At 39.8% G+C, this 23,858-nt stretch overlaps 1 protein-coding gene across 1 annotated transcript in view; it reads left to right on the forward strand.

The window, feature by feature from the left end:
• Positions 1 to 93: 93 nt before the first annotated feature.
• The window catches only part of CHP1 (calcineurin like EF-hand protein 1), a 34,607-nt gene continuing 10,842 nt past the window's right edge, over positions 94 to 23,858 (forward strand). Inside the window, exons 1-4 of the mRNA XM_019725455.3 lie at positions 94 to 621; positions 9,517 to 9,589; positions 16,107 to 16,187; positions 19,613 to 19,740. Of these exons, the coding sequence (XP_019581014.1) occupies positions 555 to 621; positions 9,517 to 9,589; positions 16,107 to 16,187; positions 19,613 to 19,740 (349 nt within the window). The 5' untranslated portion in view covers positions 94 to 554. The remainder of the gene's footprint in view (positions 622 to 9,516; positions 9,590 to 16,106; positions 16,188 to 19,612; positions 19,741 to 23,858) is intronic.

Consider the following 23,858-nt stretch of genomic DNA (forward strand, 5'->3'; position numbering starts at 1 on the left):
GCAACTCCCAGCATGCCGTTCCCAGGAGACACACCCTAGCGTTCCCCCTGCGCGACGTTTTCTCTATTTTTATTGTTTCTCTGAGCAAGCCGTGCCGCCCATAGGGTGGGATTTCTAGTGTGAGTTCTGTGAGAAACTGCTCGGCGACGCTGCCTGCCGCAGGTTAACTTGTTATGAAAACAGTGAGTCACTGGCGTTGCCCTTTTAACTGCGTTCACCAGGGCCAGAGTGGCATTGCCCTTTTAAGACCGGTTGCATCACGGTTCCGGGGGCGTGGTCCGTCTTTAGCGAGACTCCACCTGGCACTGGGCTGATTCATTCAGGGCTGGGGCTGCGAGCGCCGACGTCTGCTGCTGCGCCGGGCGCAGCCTCGCTTCTGATTGGCCGCCTGCCGGGCCGCCCTCCTCCGCGCACTAGCCCTGGGTTCCTTCCCCGGTCCGCAGTGGTAACGCTGCCCTCTTCCTTCTTGACCCCTGGTCCTTCCTCTCTTCCCTCCCTCCTGTCGCCGCCGTCGCTTCTGGCGCCCCGCTCCCGGAGGAGCTTCCGGCTCGGTGATGGGGTCTCGGGCCTCCACGTTACTGCGGGACGAAGAGCTCGAGGAGATCAAGAAGGAGACTGGCTGTGAGTTCGGGGAGGAGGGTGGGAACTCGGCCGGGCTCCTCCGGCTGGCTTCAGGACCGAGGGCGGCTGGCGCTGAGGTCTGGAGCTGCGGTACCCGGAGGTTGCGGGGGTCCTGGGCAGCCTCCAGCTCTTTAGCTTCGAGGCCGAGGGTTGGACGACCTGTTCTTCCAGCTACAGCTACCCGGACAGGGGTTCTGACTGTTGGGGGGGCTGTCCGTCGCCCCAAAGGCGGGAGTTGCGACCACCCGTAGAACGCAGACACCATCCTTTTCTCCCCCTGCTCACGAAAACCCCCGAACTCCTTTCCTTTACCTTTCTTCTCACGATGCTCAAACTCGGGAACTCTGGATGGACCTGTAGAAAACATGATCCGTTACTGTGACGTTTCTGGGCAAGGACTTAACCACTGACATCTGTGGGAAATCACAAATTCTTGCCACAACTGGGGAAATAGACACAGAAAGCAAGATAGTATAGTAAGACTTTGGAGACCTTTAAGGAATCGGGTCTGAGAGTGTAAGACTTCTGAACTTGTAGAGAAAAGGCATGGATGCTGTGACCACTAGTTTTTACTTGCAGTGAGGATGCCAATTTCCGATATATTGATTTTTCCTGTGCTGGTGTACTTTATGCGGTCGCTATGGAAATTGGATGTGCTCCAAAAATCTGTGTGAATTTGTACTAGGAACTGATTCTCTTCCTCATTAACCTGAACAAAGGGGTAATAGGGCTTTAAGAATTCAGAAGTTCTGTGAACACCGTCACATACATTTGTATAGCCCTTGATAATGCATACAGTATTTTCTCTTCTTAATAATCCATTGTGACTCTTGTATTTTCCACGAGTTATGTAAGCATCTGAGATTTGTCTCTAAATGATAGCAATCTTTGATAATGAGGTGACCAGTAAGTAACGCAGTGGCTTATATGCAGATAATAAGTGAAGGATGCTGGGGGACCTACAGAGTTACTCAGGCATTGATGGCCTGAGATAAATTAAATGCTCTCCTGTGCTTTCTGACAAATTCAATTTTCTAGAACCTTCAAGTCGGAAGGGATGTTATCTAGTCTCAGTACTTGTCAGAGTGCTTTACTGCTTTCAGCATCCCCTAATACCGTGTTTCCCCGAAAATAAGAACTAACCGGAAAATAAGCCTAGCATGGATTTTCAGGATGACGTCCCCTGAACGTAAGCCCTAATAGGTCTTTTGGAGCAAAAATTAATATAAGACCCAGTCTTATTTTCGGGGAAACACGGTATATAGCCATTTAACCTCTCCATAAAGACCTTTAACAGTGATGCGCTCACCCTCTACCAATGCAGTCCTTTTCATGATTTTGGATGAATAACAGAAAGTAGTTAGCTGTTTGTAATGTGCAGTACCTGTTTGGCCACTTGACCTCATGGTTTATTTTTGACACTCTAATTTCAAGAGTGGAAATGTAGGCACTTTGGATTCAGCAAGCATTTTATTACATTTTGTGGCCATGACCCCTGGCTGTACTTCTAAATATAAGAACTACATTAGGTCTAAGGTAACACTAGAGTTAAGGCATTTGTGCTTAAAATAAAAAGTCACATTAATGAGGAAGTGTAAACCATAGTGAGGATGGGAAAAAGCTATTTTTGCCTCAAGATGAAGGGAGCAGTAATCCCATTCTGATTTGTTTATTAGGTTGGTGCAAAAGTAATTGAGGTTTAAAAGGTTACAAACAATTGCAAAAACTGCAATACTTTTCACCAACCTAATACATTGGACCAAATGAAAAGGGCGTGGATTGCTATAGTACTGTTGGTTATTTTATCTTGTGACTTGTGGACACAGAACTAAGTACTCCTGGAAGAGCTGTTTTTCTAGTTGGCAAAAAGTAAAGCAAGCTAAGGGAGATTCTTAACCACAACCAATGCAAATGTATGTATTGAGCCAGAAAGCCTAATGAAACAAGCTTATTGAATTTTTGCAATGTGTATTCAGCACTGTGCTAGGTACTCAAAGCAGGTGGTGACAAAAAATGTCCACCACCTGGTCGTGGAGAAAGCCCACAAGTGTTGGGATTAGCATCACAATGGAAGGTAACTGAAATTGTGTGGCACCCACCTGCAGAACTCAGGGGAGACAGTCCTTGTGCTGCTGGCCTTATGGAGGACAGGAACTGGGCCTTGATGCGTGAATGGGTTACATTTGGATAAATTAACTTCGGGCATTTTGGGGTGGCTTCCAGGAGCGTTCTCCCCTCCCCCCATACTGTCAGTCATTCCTCCGCCCTGGGAGTTGAGCCATCAGTTTATCCTGTTAGTGCCCATTAGCAAAGTTGATTTTTATTTTATCTTATTTTTTAAATATTTCAATTATAGTTGACATACAATATTATATTAGTTTCAGGTGTGCAACATAGTGGTGAGACATTTATATAACTTACAAAGTGATCACCCCAATAAGTCCAGTACCCATCTATCTGACACCATACATAGTTATTGCAATATTATTGTAGAGCTGATTTTTAAAGTTGTAATTTTAGCGTGATGCAAAAAGTTTAGAAGAATGAAAACAACAGATGCCTGAGGGTGGGGTAAAGAGGTGGAATTTGCCCTATTTTCATCTGTTTCTTGTTTTACTAAGAGTTCGGGGAACTATCAATCAGAAGTACTTCAAGTTAAGAACAAGTCTAAGACATTTCGCTGTTACCTTTGCCAGTAAGAAAATGTAGCATAATTGAGGAAAATTGACTTTATGTTCAATATAAAAGCTTTGCATTGCAATTAATGATTATATTTCAACATTTTTCATAAGTCTAAATTGATTAGAATTCATGTATCACTAATTTAGCCAGTATTTGAAATTTAGTATCTAAGTGATTCTAGGAAAGAAACTCTAAGTAATAATTACCTATAAGCCTCAGTTTCATCTATAAATGGTAATAATAGTCTGCACTTCATAGGATTCTTACAGGGATTAAATGAGGTAAATTATGTAAACTCCTTAGAACAGTGCTTGGTATGTGGTGCCAGGTAAATGTTAACATTTATTTTGAACCAGGTGGGAGTTTTTTTTGTTTGTTTGTTTTTGTTTATTTTTAAAGAGGATGCAGCTCACAGTGGGCCATGTGGGGATCGAACTGGCAATCTTGGTGTTACTAGCACCACGCTCTAACCAGCTGAGCTAACTGGCCGCCCTATTTTGAACCATAAATAACAATCATCTTATTGGGAAAATACCGTTTGCATGTGCTAGTTATAAAAACTATCTCTAGGTCTATGTAATTAGGGAGGTGACAGCATTTCATACTTTTCCTGTTTTCAGGGGGCATTGGATTAGGAATCGAGTACAGATGCTGTTTTTCCAATTCTAAGGCAATAGAACTTTTAAAGGATTAGAAATCCTGTTGTTACTAATAGTTTAAAAAAACTAATAACATTTTGTGTTGGCATAAAACATTTGCTATATTGTCTTTGTTCTGTTAGCTAATTCTTGCACACTTTAGCATTTCTATAAATTAAAACTCATTTGAATAAAAATTGTCATTGGGGGAAGGTCACAAGTATCTCAGAAGTTTCTGTAATCTCCACCCTTAGTTCACTTAATTATTATTTATTAATTATTAATTATTATTAAGTGAACTAAGGGTGGAGATTAATAATAATAAGTAATTCAGTAATAATCTGGCTGTGAATTACTTAAAACCTTTAAAAAAATAGCCACTTAATCTGTGAAAAACAATTCATGCCAACTGAATAGTAATGAATGCAGATACATTTATTTTTAGTGTCTAGCTACTGGTGTCATTTGGTATGAGGAGGGTGCTGAACAGGTTTAGAAATAAGTTTCACAGGCTGGTGAGGTTTTGTTTGATGGATGTAGTGATGAAAGAACTACCATGTTTCCCCAAAATAAGACCTAGCTGGACCATCAGCTCTAATGTGTCTTTTGGAGCAAAAATTAATATAAGACCCGGTCTCATACTATGCATTAGAGCTTATGGTCCGGCTAGGTCTTATTTACGGAGAAACACGGTAAAGTGGGTTTCTGTACAATTGCAACAAAGAACACAGCCTGGCAAAGTCAGTTGCTTGAGAATAATTTCTGGGGCTACAGTGTAAGTAGAAGTTCCACTTCAGGCCAAAATTCAGGGCCCCTTCATGGCCCTCACCTGCCATGCAGTAAGTAGGACTTCTAGCTCCTATTGCAATGGACATGAACATATAACTAACATTTTTAGCGGGTTTGGGGTTAAGTAATTTGTAAAGCTCTGTACTTCCCTCTCTTCCCCCCAACTTATGATGAAAAATTTCAAATATACAGAGAAGTTAAAATAGTATAATAAACATCTATAACACATCTGTTGTTAACGTTTTGCTATCTATATATATTTTTTGATGAACCAGTTGAAAATTGCAGATATCTAAATACTTCAGCATGTATCTCCTGAGAAGAGGGATTCCCCCCCCCCACATAACCACAGTATTATTATCACATCTAAGAAAGTTGACAATAATTCTAGTATAATGTCTACCATTAAGTCCATATTCAAATCTCTGCAATTGTAAGAAGGTAGTTTTTTTTTTTTTAATGTCTTTTAAGTTTCTTTTAATCTATAGTTTCCCTAAGAGAGTAGGTAGGCCAACTCTTGAAGTCCTCTTGTCAAGGACAACACAGAAAATGTTAGGGTGTGGAGTGTGCAGGAGGGATGGTTAGGAGTATAGGCTTCATCATCTTAATCTTTTATCTAGAGTTACTGTTACCAGACTCAAGGGGTGCATTTGCCTGCGCGCATCAAAACCCAGTAAGACAAACCGGAGTATGTTGCAAAGAAAGTAAAGGAAGTGGCATCGAGCCCAGAGACACAAGTGTGCTGACGTTCAAAGACCTGGCTCCCCAGTGGTTTCTAGGAGACAGTTCATATAGGGGAGAGATCATCAGTCATGGTCGGCCAAGGGAGTTGGGGTCCTGGGATCTCCTGAGTGGGTGGGGCTCGGGTAGGAGGTAGTGAGTTGACCATTGCATCAAGTAAGTCCTGATGTCGGTTACGGCGTTGTGGGTCGTTCTGCCTTCATGGGTCTGGAGCTGAAACACAACTTTCAGTTGACTGAAACTCTTTCTGTGGACAGTGGACCTGAGGCTTTGTTCCTAAAACTGTTTGATGCGGAGCAGAATCTGATGTCCTAAGGGCTAAAGAATTAAGGGAGTGGTCAGGCAGTGTGTGCAAAGGTGGAAGGATAAGGAACAGAAAGAAACCAGTGAGTCATGGTGCGATTAGACTAGCCAAGGCCAGTTTGAATCAAGGAAAAAGAGAAAAGGTTGTCGTTTTAAAGAAGTGAAGTTTTTGTGTGGTTGTATTACCTTCGGTTGCACTTGTGTGCTTGGTATGTAGGTCTGTTCTGCATTAAGATACAGGATAAAGGCAAAGGCAAAATAACTTTTTTTTCCCTCCCTCTTCATTTTTAATTTTCCCTCTGCCCTTTCTCCTTCATGCTTAGCGCTTCTCAGAAAAGCCTCCCTCCTCTGAGCTCAAGGCAGTGCTGATGGAAAGGTTTGTAGTGAGGAAGATTTGCAAGATTTTCTAAGTAATCTTTCAACTATATAATAATTACTTGCCCATCAAGGGAGAAAAATACAGCTTCATTCAAGAGAGGCCCATGTGGAGCCGGCCCGGTGGCTCAGGCGGTTAGAGCTCCATGCTCCTAACTCCGAAGGCTGCCGGTTCGATTCCCACATGGGCCAGTGGGCTCTCTCTTAACCACAAGGTTGCCAGTTCAATTCCTTGAGTCCCGCAAGGGATGGTGGGCTCCGCCCCCTGCAACTAAGATTGAACACGGCCCCTTGAGCTGAGCTGCTGAGCTCCCGGATGGCTCAGTTGGTTGGAGCGCATCCTCTCAACCACAAGGTTGCCAGTTCGACTCCTGCAAGTGATGGTGGGCTGTGCCCCCTGCAACTAGCAACGGCAACTGGACCTGGAGCTGAGCTGCGCCCTCCACAACTAAGATTGAAAGGACAACTTGACTTGGGGAAAAAAAAAGTCCTGGAAGTACGCACTGTTCCGTAATAAAGTCCTGTTCCCCTTCCCCAATAAAATCTTTTTAAAAAAAAAAAAAGAGAGGTCCATGTGTACAGCCTTTTCTGAGAGTAACTGTCAACTCTTGAGACTTCCTTTGAAGGTTTGGGGCACCTGTCCTGCTAGCTTAGTGCCTTCTGGTGAGAATAGTTTACTGGAAACTTGCCCTGCTTTCATTTGTGGCCTTTCCAATGCCTTTCTGCTCCTTGAAGTTGCTCTGAGCTCTCTGCCTTGAACATTACTTTATATTCTTGGTCATGGTGGATTTAGCGCCTAAATTAAAGCTTTAAATCTTGTTTTTCTTCTCCCTCCCTCCTTCCATCCTCTCTCCCCCCTTCTTCTTCGACAGTTCTTTGTAACAATATCATATCATTAGTTCTGAAATTTAGGAGCTAGATTGAGATGCAACCATATTGAGTTGTTAAAAGTTGTCATTTGGTTGTACATTTCTCCACTGATTTCCACATAGCCCAGTTTGTCCTCGAAGATAGCAGTTTTGTGGTTATTTGGCTACTTATTTATTTGTAACATATTGATAAATTCTGAACTCAGGCAGCCATAAATTGGTCTTTTTTCCTAAAATGTGGGCTGTAATGCTTTACCGGTACTTATGAAGGGAATTTTAAAAAATCATGCTATAAGAGGTTTCAGTGCTTAGTTCTTTCAGATGAGGATCTAGATCCGAAAGGTGTCTGATGGCTCATTTGTTAGTTGAAGGGGTTGGACATTCCTTTCCATTTTAAAATTGTATAAATCGCTGTACATGCTTCTATATACACATGGAATTTTCAGAAGGATGCAAAAGAAATTGGTAATAGTGTTTGCCTCTGGCAAGGGAGACTGGGGAACTCGGTTGTTAGGGAGACTTTTCAATTTGAATGTGTTCCTGGTTAAAGAAAAGTAATCTGAAATATGTAATACTCTGCTAAAAACTGATTCAGTGGACTAAATATTATGTAGTTATTAAAAAGGACTCTAAAGCAATATAGAAAAATGATGACTTAAATGAAAAGTAAGCTATTACAACTATGTTAAGTGGACACGTGACTGATATTAGGTGGTATACAAAGAAATGAAAACAGTGATAATGAGATTGTGAACAAATTTTGGTTTTTCAAAAAAATCTTTTGAGAAAGTTAGTCATTCATTAACTGACTTTTTTTTTTTCCTGTGAAACTAAAGGGAACTTGAGTTCTAGAGTAGCCTTTGAAGCCCAAGGCCATTGCCAGAGTAAACTGGTCACATTCCAGAAGACAGGGCTGTGGCTGGCAGAGTTAGAAGAAAGGTGCAGATTAATGAGTGTAGCGGGAAAACTGTACCCTCAGGCTCCTGGTGTAAGGATGAGGATGCTAATAGCTAACCCAAAGTGCTCGCCGTGTGCCAGACACTTCGCCACTTTGCTCTCGGGGACTCGGTGAGTTCCCTCCACAGCCCCATTCACTCACCCCTACGGGCAAGCACTGGTGCCTTGAATGGAATCGGTCGTCCACCTGACCGTCCCAGGAGTGTACTCTTTGTACTGAGCATTCACACCTGCCTGGCCGGCAGAAAGGGCCACAGGGCTTCCTCAGTGCCTGGACCCCTGCTGGCTCTGCCCTGGCTGGGAATGATTCCTCCTCTGCTCTCCTTAGAGAGCTAGTACAGAACGGAGCCCGGCTTGGGGTGAAACCTGACCCAAAAGCATCCACAGCTGCACCTAGTGTGTCCTCTCAGCCTTGATCTGGGCCGCTTGCTTTCTGCTGCTCATGCTGAGCCCCTGTTGGCTTTGTCCCGTTGTTCCTAAAACCACAGGGAGAGTTTTGTTTCTTGAGCTGGGAGAGGATGACAACTATTATAACTTCTTCAGTCACCCCTGTAAACCCCTGAAGGTACAGCCTGGGACAAAGTCCTCCCTTGCCACACCCTTTTTGAGCTGTTGTCTCTTCTCCTTTGATAACTGTTTTTTCCCTTCTACCTCTAGTCATCCTAGAGACTAAACTATTTCCCAGAAATTCCTTTTTTGTGTTTTTCAAAGTTTTATTGTGTACCTGTAGTTATTACCTCATTTTAATTCTCAGCTGGTGCCTGAGTTAACCCCAAACTAGCAGAGCAGCTTCCTTCTAGGTGTCATCTGGTAACATAACATTGTACAATTTGCCTAATTTACTTTCTTGGAGCCCCTTCCTTTACTGAGAACTCAGTGGAGCTCCTGTAGTCACAGAAAAGAGGCTGACCCAAACCTGTGGTGATCTTTTACTGAGGGAAAGGTCAGTACTGAGGGAAAATATAAAGCACTAATACTAAATCAGATTTTAAAAATAGAATCTGACGTACCCCAATGTTCAGCGCCACGCTCTAACCAACGGAGCTGACCGGCCACCCCCGTATGTGCCCCAATCTTAAATTCAGTACAAGTTACCTACCCAGCAGTGCCAGCCTGAAACAGCAAAATGATTAATAAGTATGTTTTTAATCAAAAACATTTAATGCATTTTTATAACCTTTAGGTCAGGGCACTGAAAGGTGAGTTTCACAGTTTCCTTTTAAACTAAAATTGGCTTTGTGTTGTTAAATCTCAGCCACCTGACACTTAACATATACTCTTAAGTAAGCCTAGACTTTACTAGTCAATTTTGATTGCTCTTCATTTAGTTTATTTTCTAATTCCTTTCATTCTTTAGCTTTAAATTTTCTGCTTTCATTCTAGAGATGAGTTAGAGTGGAGACATCTCCCCATTTTGCTCACTGTGAAGCATTTAATGGCAGGCTTGGACCAGAAAGACAGCTGGCTTCCGAAGGGCCACAGGGGGTTCAGTTTGAATGGAGGGCAACTGCTCCAACTGGGACTAATTTTGTGTTCTTTAGTTTCCCACAGTCAGATCACCCGCCTCTACAGTCGGTTTACCAGCCTGGACAAAGGAGAGAACGGGACTCTCAGGTAGGCAGTTCGTTTCCATATTTTCTGTCAGTGTCTGAATAGCTGCCTTTATCCCAAGAGCAGGCATGGTAGGCATCCAGCATGCGGAGAGCAGGGACCCTTTCTTCACTGGTCTTTGAGCATCATTGATCCAAAAGGTAGTTAAATAAGCAGAACAGCAGCATTACATTTATCAGTCGGTGCTTGCTGCTTTGCAAAGTTCCCCTTACTTTGGGTGGCCATTGTTCTGGTCCTTACAACATACTTTTGAGATTTCAGCTCTCTCTTCTTGAGTTTTCCCACAGCCCTTTCCCAAACATATTAGCTTTTGACCTGTAACAATGCAAGGTAGTCAGGTTGTTTTGTCCTCTCTCTTCTCATTTTCCAACACAACCCGTAACCCTAGGGTACATCACTTTACGTCTATTAATGTTAGAGAAGATATTCAATATTTTAGTCCAGCGCAGTGGTTCTCAACTGAGGGCCGTTTCCAGAGACATTTTTGACTGTCCTGATTGGGGAATGCTACCCTTGTCTAGTAGGTAGAGGCCACAAATGCTGCTAACCGTCCCACAATGCACAGGACATCCTCCCACAACAAAGACTTTTCTGCCCTGAATGTCCAAAGTACCACTGGTCTAGAGTAAGCATGTGATTTCAGAGTAGTGTAATGCTATAATTTCATATTTATAATTGTCTTAATCATAGTCAAATGAAATAATTCCTGACTCCCTCCCAACCTAACTCTCAGTAACAGCCTTTTGTGACTATTGCTCCTCAGCTTTGATTGACTGGTATAGAATGAAGCTGCCTGCCTTTCTGGTGGCGGGCAGGAGGCCGCTGAGAACTTCTTTGAAGGCTTCTAGTACAGCTGTGGGATGTAGCAGAAGCGGGGAAGGAACACAGTTGCTATGTCTTTATGCATAATCCTCAGGCAGAAGAGCTAGAGGATGCTGGTAAATCCATAGGGCCGTGTTTGTTCAGGGCAAATTCTGTGGTCATTGGAAGCTGGGAGGGACCAAAATCGTGCTGCACAGTCATTAAAATCAGCGACTGTGGAGTATCTACCATGTGCAAGGACCACACGAGGTGCTTTTCTTCTTTTTTTTTTCTGATTGAGGCAAAATACACATAACCTAAAATTTACTGTTTTAAAGTGTACAATCCACTAGCATTAAGTGTATTCACAACATTGTGTAACCATAACCACTGTCTACTTCCAGAACACTTTCATCACAGATGGAAACCCTTTACCCATTAAGCAGTCATTTCCTGTTCCTCCTTAGTGATTGCCCCGACAACCACTAATCTACTTTCCTCATCTCTCTGGACATTTCGTATAAATGGAATCATACATATGTGGCCTTTTGTGACTGACTTCTTTCATTTAACATGTTTTCAAGGTTCTCCCATGTTATAGTATGTATCATGGTATACATGCTGTACCTTTTTTGGCTGAATAATAGGGGTATTCCATTATGTGTATGTGCCACAATTTGTTTATCCATTCATCAGTTGGTGGACGTTTGGGTTGTTTATACCTTTAGGCTGTTATGAATAGTGCTGCTACGAACATTTTTGTGTGGACATTTTAATTCTCTTGGATATATATCTGATTTGGGTCTATGGTAATTTTATTCTTAATTAACTGAGGAAGCACCAGACTGGTCTCTGAAGAAGCTGCACCATTTTACATTCCCACCAGCCATATATGAGGGTTCAGACTTCTCCATATCCTCACCAACACTCTGTCTTGATTTTAACTATCCTGGCGGATGTGACTGGTAACTCTTTATGGTTTTGATTTGCATTTCTCTAGTGACTTATGAAGTTGAGCACCTTTTCTTTTTTTGTTTTTTAAAATTTATTGGGGTGACAATTGTTAGTAAAATTACATAGATTTCAGGTGTACAATTCTGTATTACATCATCTATAAATCCCATTGTGTGTTCACCACCCAGAGTCAGTTCTTCCGTCACCATATATTTGAAACCTTTTCATGTGCTGGTTGATCATTTGTAAATGTCCTTTGGAGCAATGCCTATTCACGTCCTTTGTCTATTTTTTAATTGGATTGTTTATCTTTTTGTTGTTGAACTGCAAAAGTTCTTTTTATATTCTAGATATTAGACCCTTTTCAGATATATGATTTCCAAATATTTTCTCCTATTCTGTGGATTGTCTTTTCACTCTCTATAGTGTTCTTTGAAGCACTAAAGTTTTAAATTTTTATGAAGTCCAATTTATGTGATTTTGCTTTTGGTGCATGTGCTTTGGGTGGCATATCTAAGAAACCATTGCCATATCCTAGGTCATGAAGATTTCCCCTTGAGTTTTCTTCTAATAATTTTATAGTTTTAGCTCTTATATTTTGGTCTTTGATTCATTTTGAGATACACACACACACACACACACACACACACAAAATACGTATTTTTGTATATATTTACAAAATGTATATATATATACATGTATACATATATAGTGTGAGGTGAGAGTCAAACTTTATTTTTTTGCCTGTGGATATCCACCTGTCCTAGCATCATCTGATGAAGAGACTATGTAAATTTACACTTGAAAAATATATCAGACTAGAAATCTTTCCTTTTTTCCCTTTTAGCTCCAATACTTAAATAATTTACTTGAGTTTGGGATTACATCTTCCTCTTAAAGTCACATTTAACCACTAAGTAAAGATACAGATTCCAAATTGTTGTGAGTCCATTTCTTTTGTAGAATGTGAGTGATTTGTCAATGTGTGTGTTTTAATCACTTTGACTGTTTGCTGGAGAACAATGGAAAAGCTTTTGTAAAAGGAACTGTTTCTCCTAAGAAAGGGGTGAAAACTTTCCAGGTGTCAGCTAATGTTACCTGTTCCTTAAAAATCTAGGTAAAATTTGCTCAACCCCTAAAGCCCCATTTCACACTGTGGAAAGCCAGTGAATTAAGTCACTTATTTGACAGGTGTTTAATGAGTACCTGTGTTGTACTATGCACTGTTCTCAGTGCTGGTTTCTACAAATTCTTGGTGGGAGAAGAGGTGGTAGAAAGTGATGGGGTAATTTTTGATTTCATGGTTACCTGGATCTAACTGATTTTTTTGTACTCAGCTTTATAAAGAACTAGGTCTTAAATCTGTTCTTTGATCTCCATCATGGTGTGGATTAAAATACGGGCGAAGCCCCAGGCCACCTTGAGTACAGGAAGAAATTATCTCATTGTACTACATAGTAAACAGGTAGCATATATATGTAAAATCATTTTGTTGGACCCACCCACTATCAGGGATTTCGCACTGGTGTGCCTCCTGACAATAGCCATCTCAGCCTTTGGCCATCTTTTTAGATTGTCTTCCCTTTTCCCAGCCTCATTTTCTCTTCTACTCCCTCCAGCCTTAAAGCTTACGCGCTAACTCAGATTTTTCTGTTAGTACAGAGCATTTAGTCTCCCCAGCCTCTTACTGCCAAACTCAGCTCAACGCCTGTCTTGACCTTTCCAGAACTTATCAGGGTCTCAGCCCAATACAAGTGGTCTCCAATCTTTTGTTACTTGGAGCCGTTTCCACTTTCTTAAGAAGGTAATAAGGAGAAGTGTTTTTCCCTTCTACATTTTCTTCACTTTCCTTTTTCAAGATGCTCCATCTCTTGGGCCCAAAGCCAAATTCTGCAGAGTGAGAGGCTATAATGTATTGTCCAAAGCATTCTGTATTCCTGTGTATTGTCAGTCCCAGTGGGAACATGCAGCGGAAACTGTGGAAGACTTTGGTTAGAAATGGAGCTTCTGCAAAGTGCTTTCAGAGATTCGCCCCAAAGTGTGTTTTATAGAACCACTAGTTCCTTGGTCTACCAGTAAGGGTTGTGTTAAAAAGAAGAAAGAAACAAGTTATCAACTAAACTTCATGAAAGCGTGGTAAACAAAGTTAAGCTGGTTTCTTCATTATGGAATTTCCCAGTATCTTTAATATGTTCAAATGAATTGGGCATCTTCAAGAGGGGAGTGTTGTAAACACTGGTGGCCAAGTTGATTTGCTGTTTCCCTGTAGATTCTCTTACAGGGATCATCTCTTCAGATTGGTATTTCATAGAATGTAAATGTATTGTGTAACCTCACAAATCTTACTTTCTGCAGATGCCATTATTTTGGGTGAAATATGCCACTGCCATGGAAATTGGTCGTTCTGAAAAGGCAGCTGGGTCCTGTAAGGGGTCTTGAAATGGTCCTTTGTAGGTCAGGTCGAGAGGAGCCTGGTCAACATTTGAATACAAAGATGGGGTTTTGTGTTTAAATATCCTCTGTGCTGATCTAATTTATAGCGTTAGAAGTCAGGAACCACACTGTATATACAATCTAACTTCCAAGACTAGAGCTTAAAAGTGTCCAAGGACGGGGTTTAGGTCCTTATTGACACTGGAAGTCCGAGACTAGATTCCTTATTGAGACTGAAGGAACTTAGGCTAGGTTATGCACTTGCCACTTGATACTAGACCTGGTATTTAAACTGTGATACCCCTCCCCCCACCCCCTCTAAACTGTGCTTTTTCTCAGCTAAAATTACTTAAGCTTGTTAGACATTAAACTGAGATATGTGGCTGTGCAATTCATATCAGCCTTAATCTTCATGTAAAAGGGAGCAGTTATTATTTCTTAAACCCTGTCAAACAAGAGGAGCTACATTTTAGCTTTGTACATGTTTGTTGAATTAAATAATCAGGATCTCAGTAATTTCTTTTTTTTTTAAATTTATTGGGGTGACAATTGTTAGTAAAATTACATAGATTTCAGGTGTACAATTCTGTATTACATCATCTATAAATCCCATTGTGTGTTCACCACCCAGAGTCAGTTATCCTTCCATCACCATATATTTGATCCCCCTTACCCTCATCTTCCACCCTCCACCCTTTAATTGCCAGAGTATAGATCATCTTAAGCAACCCTGTTAAAGTGATCACCCTAAGTGATCAAGGAAGATTAGAATCCAGAGTCACTATTCCAGGGCTTTGTGCTCAGTCCCCTAGATTAGTTTCTACCTGTGTCAGCACCGGATGTGGTGGAGATGAGCTTGTTAGTTAATTACACACGGTGTAATTGTTAAACCATAAGAAGAACAGAATGTTAAGGGCCTCTGGGTAAATAGGAACATTAGTATTTAGTACGAAGAGGGTGGAAGAGTAAGTTTTATCTCTTCTGTTAGTAACCTTCTTGACGGGAGGAATCAAGATTTATTTGAATTTATATTCTTTCACATACTTGATACCCAGGTTTACCCGTTGTTAACATTTTGCCACATACTTCAGTATGTATTTCCTACAACAAGGGCATTCGCCTATCAAAATCAAGAAATTCAGCATTTCGATACAGTACTGTTATATAATATTCCATATTCAAAATGGTCTTTTTCATTTTTACCTGTTGGCTCAGTAATGTCCTTCATAGCATTTTCTCCCCTAGTCTAGATCATGCATTGAGTCTAGTTGTATGTCTCTTTAGTCCCCTTTGATCTGGAACAATCATCAGCCTTTCTCTGTCCTTCATGACATTGGTATTTTTGAAGAGTGCACCGCAGTTACGTTGTAGACACCTTTATACTCATGGCACAGAATATCAACCAATTTGTTTTTTAAAAAACACTTGTTGAACACTTTTTGGGAGAACATCTTCCTTTCAAAAAGTTTAATATAGGAAAGAAATGTGGGTTTTAGGAAAAAAGAACATGTGCTTTGACTTATAGCCTTAGATTTAAATCACAGTTCTGCTACTTACTAGCTTTGTAGCACTGGGCAAGTTGCTTCGTCTCACTGACTCTCGATGTCCTCAGCTCTGAAAGGGTATAGATAAAATGTTGGCATGAAGAAGTGAGGTCATGTGTATAAACAGAGTGGCACATGTATACATACAGTGAACGGTAATTTCACTTCAACATCACTTCGAAGTTGTGAGAAGATGACTGCTCTTGCCATGTGCGAGGGTTAAATACTTCTCTAGTTCTAGTCTGTAGGAGACAATGGAGGAAAAAGCCAGAATCAGAGCAAGGAAGTATGGAAGTCACTTAGTTGTCACATTTTATTCTTTCTTTGAATGTAAATATCACCTAAGAGTTCCTTTCATTTCATAGGTGCTGTAGGTCTCAGTACAGAGGCCACTTTGAATTTTTGCTCCCATATTCAAGCTTTGTAGTGTTTGATACTTTGCATTTGTTGTTCATTCTCCAAACTTGATAACTAATTACAAAATGGTAATGTTCAAGGAATCATTTACGGGAACAACTGAGTATTTGCTCTCGGTGGTTTATTGACATAACCTGTGTGCTGAATTCACTGGAATGTGGCATAGTCAAATCTGGCTTCTACTTCTGAGTTGGTGCAAGAAACACTTGGCAGGTATTAAAGTGCTATTCTTTGCAGTTATTTTGTATAATTTGCCACAGAAGTAAATTCCAGGAGATAATATCTTTGCTAGGTTGTACTCTTGCATGACTGAAGGAGTTCATACATGCTAAGGGCCAATGGTCTCTAACTCTGGACAATTCTCTTGGCAGCCGGGAAGATTTCCAGCGGATTCCAGAACTTGCCATCAACCCACTGGGGGACCGGATCATTAATGCCTTCTTTCCAGAAGGGTGAGTCCCTATAGTTGTTGGGCCTACTTTCTGAGGCTACTCGGGACGAATGATATTGATCGGGTCATCTCACGCCATGATCCTGAATCTATTAGGCCTCCCTAACTTGATCATATCTAGAATATCTCCTCTTCTACTCTCCTCCCTGTTTAGACTTCAAACAGGTATATGAGCCCATCTTCAAAATTCTGTCTTTAATCTCTGTTTATCTTTGATGTAAAACTAAACTCTTTAAAAATTGTTATTTTGAAATAATTTCAAATTTATAAGAGTTGCAGAAATTGAAAATAATACGAGATCACTTGTATATCTTTTACCCAGATGCATCTGTTATTATACTGTTAACATTTTGCCTCATTTGTGAGTCCTCTCTGTCTCTTTCAGTCCTAGTTAATAAAAATGTAATCATGCCACATACATAGTTATAAATTTTCTAGTAGCCACATTAAAAAAGTAAAAATGAACAAGTTAAATTAGCTTTGGCAATACGTATTTTATTTAACCCCACATATCCAAAATATCACTCAATATGTAATCAGTATTTTAAAATTATTAATATATTTTACACTATTTTTTCATATTGTCTTTGAAATCCAGTGTGTAATTTACAATTATAGTACCTATCAAGTGCTTTAGTAATATAAAATATATTTTTTCCAGCTTTATTGGCACATGATTGACAGAGAACATTGTGTGTTCTATATGTGTGATTCTGTATATGTCTATATTGCAAAATGATTGTCACAATGAGGTTAATTAACACATACGTCACCTCACATAGTTACTTTTGTATTGTGATGAGAACTTTTATAATCTACTCTCTTAGCAACTTTCAGATACACAATATGGTGCTGTTAACCGTGTGCTGTCCATTACATTGGCAGAGCTTATTCATCTTATACCTGGAAGTTTGTGCCCTTTGTCCACCTTCACCTGTTTCCCCCACTATCTATTTTACTCTAATATATTATTCATATTCCAGTTTAATCAGTTCATCCAATAATGTCCTTTCTAGCACTTTCTCCCCCTCCAATACAGGATCCAGTCTGGGTCAGTTGTCATGTCTCTTTAGCCTCCTTTCATCTGGAACATTTCCACAGCCTTTATTTTTTTTTTTTTTTACCACATTAACTAAGGATATGGTCCCGCCCTCCCCCCCCTTGGGCCCCCCCACCACGTGCAGACTTTCTCAAATAGGTTTGGGTTTGTCTAATCTAAGACTAGGCTTTTGATAGCTTCACTAGCTAATACACTGCCTTCAAAGTACTGAGTAAATATTTACTGATTTGATTAGGTACCTTTTCATGAATAAAGCTTATCATATAATCTTTTTTTAAGTAATCTCTTGAACAATCTCTTCCGGGTTCCTTGTGACTTGTCTTTATGACCCACAGGACTTTGAAAAGGTTTATGGTTGCCAGTTCTTAACAATGAGACTGAGTGTCAGTGAGGACACTCAGCTAAAATGCCTGGAGAGGAAATTTTAGAATTCTGAATAGAGACCAAAGAATTTGCAAGTTGAGAAGTAGGGTACTCAGTAAATCTGAGCGACAGTCAGAGGAGAAACACTAGCAGCCCGTTTGTGTAAGACAGGAATCAAATCAGACTGAGATGAGCTCTTTGCAGAGGTTGACCAGGAGTAATCTCCTCCCCTTCCTCATTTCCCCGTTTCTCTCCCTGAACTGCCTGCCCTGTTTGTTTCAGGTGTGAGTTTTGTGCTGAATTCTTCCCATTTTTCACTTCCTCTTTTAGCCCATACGGAGCGTTGAACCTTCTCTAGAGAAAATTTTCACAACTGTGCTTTGTATTCAAACCTTTTGCAATGAAAAGTAAACCCAGTAGAGTCATTTTGCCAGCTTTTCCCCCTCACAGTCGCCATTGATGATTGGAAGGCCAAACCACCTTTGTTGTGTGGGCAGTGTCGCCTGTCGCCTGCCGTCCTACCCCGGGATCTGCTGCTCAGCACGATAGGCGGGTGTACACGAGGAAGCCGAGGCCCACGCTGAGCTGCACTGCTAAGCTCTTAGCAAGCTGCACCCTTGCTTCTTGCTCTATCTAATCAGATAAGGAGTTTGGCTTCCAGCGTTTTTTGTTGTCTAGTCTTATGCAGGTATATATATATATATATTTTTTTTTTTAAAGAATGAGATTTGAAAGTGGAACATTGGTATTTAGTTACCTTTTCTCAGAGACGTCATGCCAGTAATATGTGCACTCATTAACCTGTTTGTTCTGGCACATGACTCAAATCTTACTCCACATTACCCGATTCCTCAGATATTACGTTTTTTACAAGATACTGCTCCATTAGTAGTATAGCTACCCTGAAGAACTAAAGGTCATTCTTTTGAGTACAAAGAGACCCAACATACCAGATCTATTAAGCAAGGCACACAAAGACTGGGTTTATTTTTAGGCAGCCACAGGAACCAGGCAACCTGTTCTTTCCATGACTGCTTTAGATGAATGAGTATGTCTCATGAGACATTCTGTTTTAATATTAAAGAACGTTCTTCATTTATTCACGTTTTGGAATTATTTCTTATAGGATTATTGATTAGCCTATGGCTCAATAAAAAGATTTTATCTAAAGTTAAGTACCAAAAAAGCTTTATATACAAAGAGGTCTTTCAGAATACTATGATCATGAAAAATGGGGGAGGGGATATCTATCCAATTATGAGGGAATGATAAAATCATGATATAGCCACACAATTATTATGCAGACATTTAAAATGTTTCAAAGTGTTACTGATTACAAACATTAAAAGCTTAACAGTTTTAAAAAGCAAGATAAAATTTCACATGCAGTGTGTTGACAATTACCCAAAAAGAGTAGAAAAATTACTGGAAGAAGCTATATTAATGATAGTTGTAATTGAGTGGTAGAACTTGGAATGGTTTTTCTTTCTACTTTTTACCTCAAATTTCCAGAAATGTATTTACTGCTTTTATAACTAAATGAACTTTATTTTAAAAGCACTTTTCCATAATATGCCTAAACCTTAAAATACCACTAGGTGTATGGGACTGCAGTGGTTGGGGAGTCATTGGGTTAAAATGACTACTTTGCTGTTTGCTGCAGAGTCTGAAGCAGTGAGTCTAAGTTCTGGCTTTCCTGATAGCCTAGCCCTGGAGCTACTCAAAATCCTCTTTGGGAAAAGATATACAAATAAACTCGATAGGTGACTTTGACACTGGTTAATCATTCATAAAGTGGGAATAATAGTACCTACCTCACAGGGTTGGGGTGACGCTAATTTTATGAGCCCTAAAGTACTATGCATATGGAAAGAGACCTGGTTAAATGGACTTTCAGGCCACTCTCGCTAAAACGATTGCCAATATATTGAATTCGCCAATATATTGAATTCGTAAGAAATAATCACCGTAATTGACATCTCTTTATTATGGTTCCCAAACAGGGAGGACCAGGTAAACTTCCGTGGATTCATGAGAACTTTGGCTCATTTCCGACCCATTGAGGATAATGAAAAGAGTAAAGATGTGAATGGACCAGAACCACTCAACAGCCGAAGCAACAAACTGCACTGTAAGGAGCTCAAGTCTTCGAGTTTTAAATATTTGCTTTTCATTTCTTACAAATCATTTATTTACTCATTCCTTTATTGAATAAGCGTTTACAACAGTATAGTGGTTAAGAGCTCAGACCCAGGAACTAAACTGGCTGGGTTTGAATCCCAGCTCTGCAACTTTTTGACCATGTGACTTTGGGTAAATTACTAAAATCCTTGGGCCTCAGTTTCCTCTTTTGTAAAATGGAATATTAAGGGGTTTCACATAGGGATGTTGTGAGGATTAAATAAGTTAATATGTGTCAAGTACTTCAAACAGTGCCTGACAATAAGAGTTAGCTACTAATATCCTTATAGTTCATAGAATGCCCACTGTGGTAAGTGCTAGGGTGACACCAGTGAAAAAGACCCAGCCCCACCTGTAAGGAATAATGGCAAGATCCTCGGCCCATCTTGGAATTTGATAGATACTGAATGTGACTTAAGGTCGGGGTGGACAGCTGGGGTAGTGCAAGGTTTAATTTTTGTCCCCATGCCTCTTTGCCTCCTTTCCTTGGATGTTCCTTAGATTTCCCTCTGCCCTTGTTGATTCATGTATGAGATTACCAAATCTCTTGCAACACTTCTAAGTGAAATTTAATTTCTCTTTTCATTCCACACAAGTCAAAACTAGAATTGAAATTACATTGAATTGATTGAGCTCATACTTCTCTTACAAGGGTGCACAGTGATATACAGAGACGTCTGTAAAAAGAAAAATAAAGGCTTTTTAATATTGAAACAAATGCAGATAAATTATAGACTATAATGCTAAATTTACATACATTTGAAAGATGGTACGTAAGGCTTAAACTTCTGATTTGTGGGGCCCTTGGGCTGTATCCCTAGTCGGTCTCTAGGAGTATGAGTTCACCCCTGTGTTGATACTTCAAGGAAAGAGTTTAAGAAGCACTGCAATAAATACTGTTGTATAGGATAGGGAAGATTTTTGAACCAAAATAATAAAATACTGCTCTTCTTTACTACAAGATCATTTACCTTAATGAAGAGCAGAATGCTTAAATACAAACAAAACTGACTATAGAAGAAAAGAGAACTCTAATGAATTGTTCTCAAATTTATTGTATACTATATTAGTGAATTCCAGTTTCTTCTTTCAAGACTAAATACTGTTTGAGACAAAGCCATGTGTCTTACATTTAAAGAGTTTTAGCATATACTTAGTACATGTTTGCCTGATTCAGACATTAGTATAGTAGAAATGTTCTTATTCAGTGTTGTCAGACGAGGCATTGATCAATAATTAGCAAAGTCAGCAGTATCATAGAACCATAGAAAAGGATATGTGGTTTAGCATTTTATTTTATCTTAAAATATTTAAAAACACATTCACTTTTGATACATTTGAAAACACAATCTTTTGATAGAGGACCAAGAGTTGTTTTGTTTTGTTTTGTTTTAGAATAGGTCTGCTGATAGGAGTTGTGAGACTTTTTTTGTAGAGCACATCTATAATGTATAGTCTAAGGTTTCTAGTTGCAGTTTCTTTTAAGTGGAAAGAAGGGTTCAAGATACTCGCAAAGCATTCTGAGAATAGACTCTTTCTAGGCATTTACATTTTTTTTCCTCAATCTTTTACAGTTGTCTTGCCATACTTAACTTTAGCAAGTTTTTTTTCCAGTGACTTAATTTTGAGTTGTTTAGAAGTAATTAATCTAATTTTCTTAGAAACAGTAACTTTCCACTGAGCATATGTCTTTATTATTAAATTATATAGGTTGATTAAAAGTACAAGTGGTACAGTTTTAGGACTGTTGACACACCTGACTCTTAGTAAGCAACCCATTTACCAGGTGGCGTGGACACTCTGTGTAGCCAGTCAGGTACAAGCATGCAGTGTCCCCCTGTGGCAGTTGGGTCGATTTGCATGGGGGGAGGGAGAGCATCTGTGTCTCTGGTGAGTTGCTTAAGGAGAAGACAGTTGAGAGACATTCTGTGCTCTATGAAACTGTGCTCGTTTTTCTAATCCCAGATTGGAGGAGACTTGAAAGGTCGCCAATTCCCTACACAGCACGGGCTCTACTTTTTCCAAATCATGAGTTCCCTTTGGCAGTCTGGTGAATCCTATTGACCCCCTCTCAGAATGTTTTCAAATGCATAGAATAAAATACATAGGATTACAAAGGAAACCAAGTGTATTGAAGTATAATGAAAATACTAAGACAACTTTGTAATACAGTGCTAGATGTGCTTCTTTATTGTACATTAGTCACAGGGTGTAACATTGGAGCCCTGCTGCCGTGCGTCAGCTCTGTATCTTGAATGTGGTAAAGTTACACAAATCTGCATAGGTGATAGAAGTGCATAGAACTACACACACACACACACACACACACACACACACACACACACACACACGGTGAAGTCTGAATATGCTGTGTGGATTGTACCACTGTCTGTTTCCTGGTTTTGATGGTATATTGATGCTACCGCCAGGGGAGGCTGCATGAAGGCTATATGGGACCTTCCTGTGTGTATATATATATATATATATATATATATATATACACACATATATGTTTTGTTTTGTTTTTTTTTTGTTTTTTTGCAACTTCCTATGAATTTCTAATTACTCCAGAATAAAAACTAAAAACAAAACAACCAACATTACATGGGGAAAGCAATCAAGAAACTCATTCACGTGCTGCTGTTGCGTATTGCTTCCATGGCATTAGTTGATGTAAAATAGCTTTTAGGAAGACGTTTAATAAGGTCTTCCTCGATGTTTTGTTGTACACAATGGAGCAAATAGGTTAGAATACCCAAAATGTATGAATTTGTGTCACACTAGAAAGTGGTATGCTGCAGGGCTCTTGCAGCTTTTTATTGTTTTTTTCATCAGTGACTTTTCATTGAAGATGTAATTAGCAAACATATCGAGTTTCTGGTTGACTGTAAACTTGAAAGCATAGTGAATACAGAATCAGAACCAAAAGAGATCTTGATAGGCTGAAAAAAGTTGCACTAAATCTAACAAAACGAATGTTATAAGCGATAAACTAGAGTGCTGCACTTGGGTCCAGCAACACATATAAATAAGATCTAAGGGTAAATGTAAAATGAAGCCACCGTACACTGAGTCTGCTAGCCTGCAGCACCCTCACCCCAAAATAATGTAATATTGGGCCATAAGAACAGAAATGTATCATTTAGAATGAGAGTAGTGCTAAATCTACTGTGTGCTAGAGAACACATCTTGGTAACTGTACTTCATTTTGGATCCCAAAGATATACTAGAGCACATTATAAGAAAGTTAGTAGAAGTTTGAAGGCACCAGAAACCATAAATCGTTATCATAAGGAAGATTCTTTTTATCGTGGTAGAAAACACGTAACATAAAACCTACCATTCTAAACATTTTTAAGTGTACAGTTTAGTAATATTAACTACATTCACATTCTTGTGGAACAGGTTGCCAGAACTTTTTCATCTTTCAGCTAATCTAAACTCTAGATGCATTAAACTTTCTTTTTACCCACTAAGGAAAGTTTTGAGAGAACTGGGCATAAAGTCAGAAGAAGGAAAGACTGGCTTAGAGATTTATCTTCAAATATATGAAAGTCTCATGTAGAAAAGAATTTATGCAGTGAGGATCGTAGAGATATTTCGGTTCAGCAGAAGGAGGAATATTTTTTAAAGAGATGCTCATGTATAGATAGGGCTGCCTCTAAAAAGGTAGTAATTCCCTGTTCAAAGAAAAAAAGGCATCTCGTAAAACACTGCTTCTTAACTTAGGGTCCACAGACAGGAGGAGTCCGTGAAGGTGGGAAGGAAAAATAGTATATATTTTTCTCCCAATGTCTACTGAAATTTGGTATTTCATTCATTTATGAATGCTGGCAACAGACCACAGCAATAATAGTACCTGTGGCTCTTACACCAATAGAAATGAGACATATTTATTTCACGTTACAGTTGTTGCAAGTATCTCAGTTTGTCATTTGTGCTAATCAGTGGTTCAAAATTATGATAATTCTTTGACCCAACAGTGTGGCAATTCCTCAAAAAATTAAAAACAATTACCATATGGTCCAGCAGTTCCACCTCTGCGTATATACCCAAAGGAATTGAAAG

Source organism: Rhinolophus sinicus, chromosome 3 (genome assembly GCF_057876585.1).
Source record: "Rhinolophus sinicus isolate RSI-liver-muscle chromosome 3, RSI-T2T, whole genome shotgun sequence".
Classification (NCBI taxonomy): domain Eukaryota; kingdom Metazoa; phylum Chordata; class Mammalia; order Chiroptera; family Rhinolophidae; genus Rhinolophus; species Rhinolophus sinicus.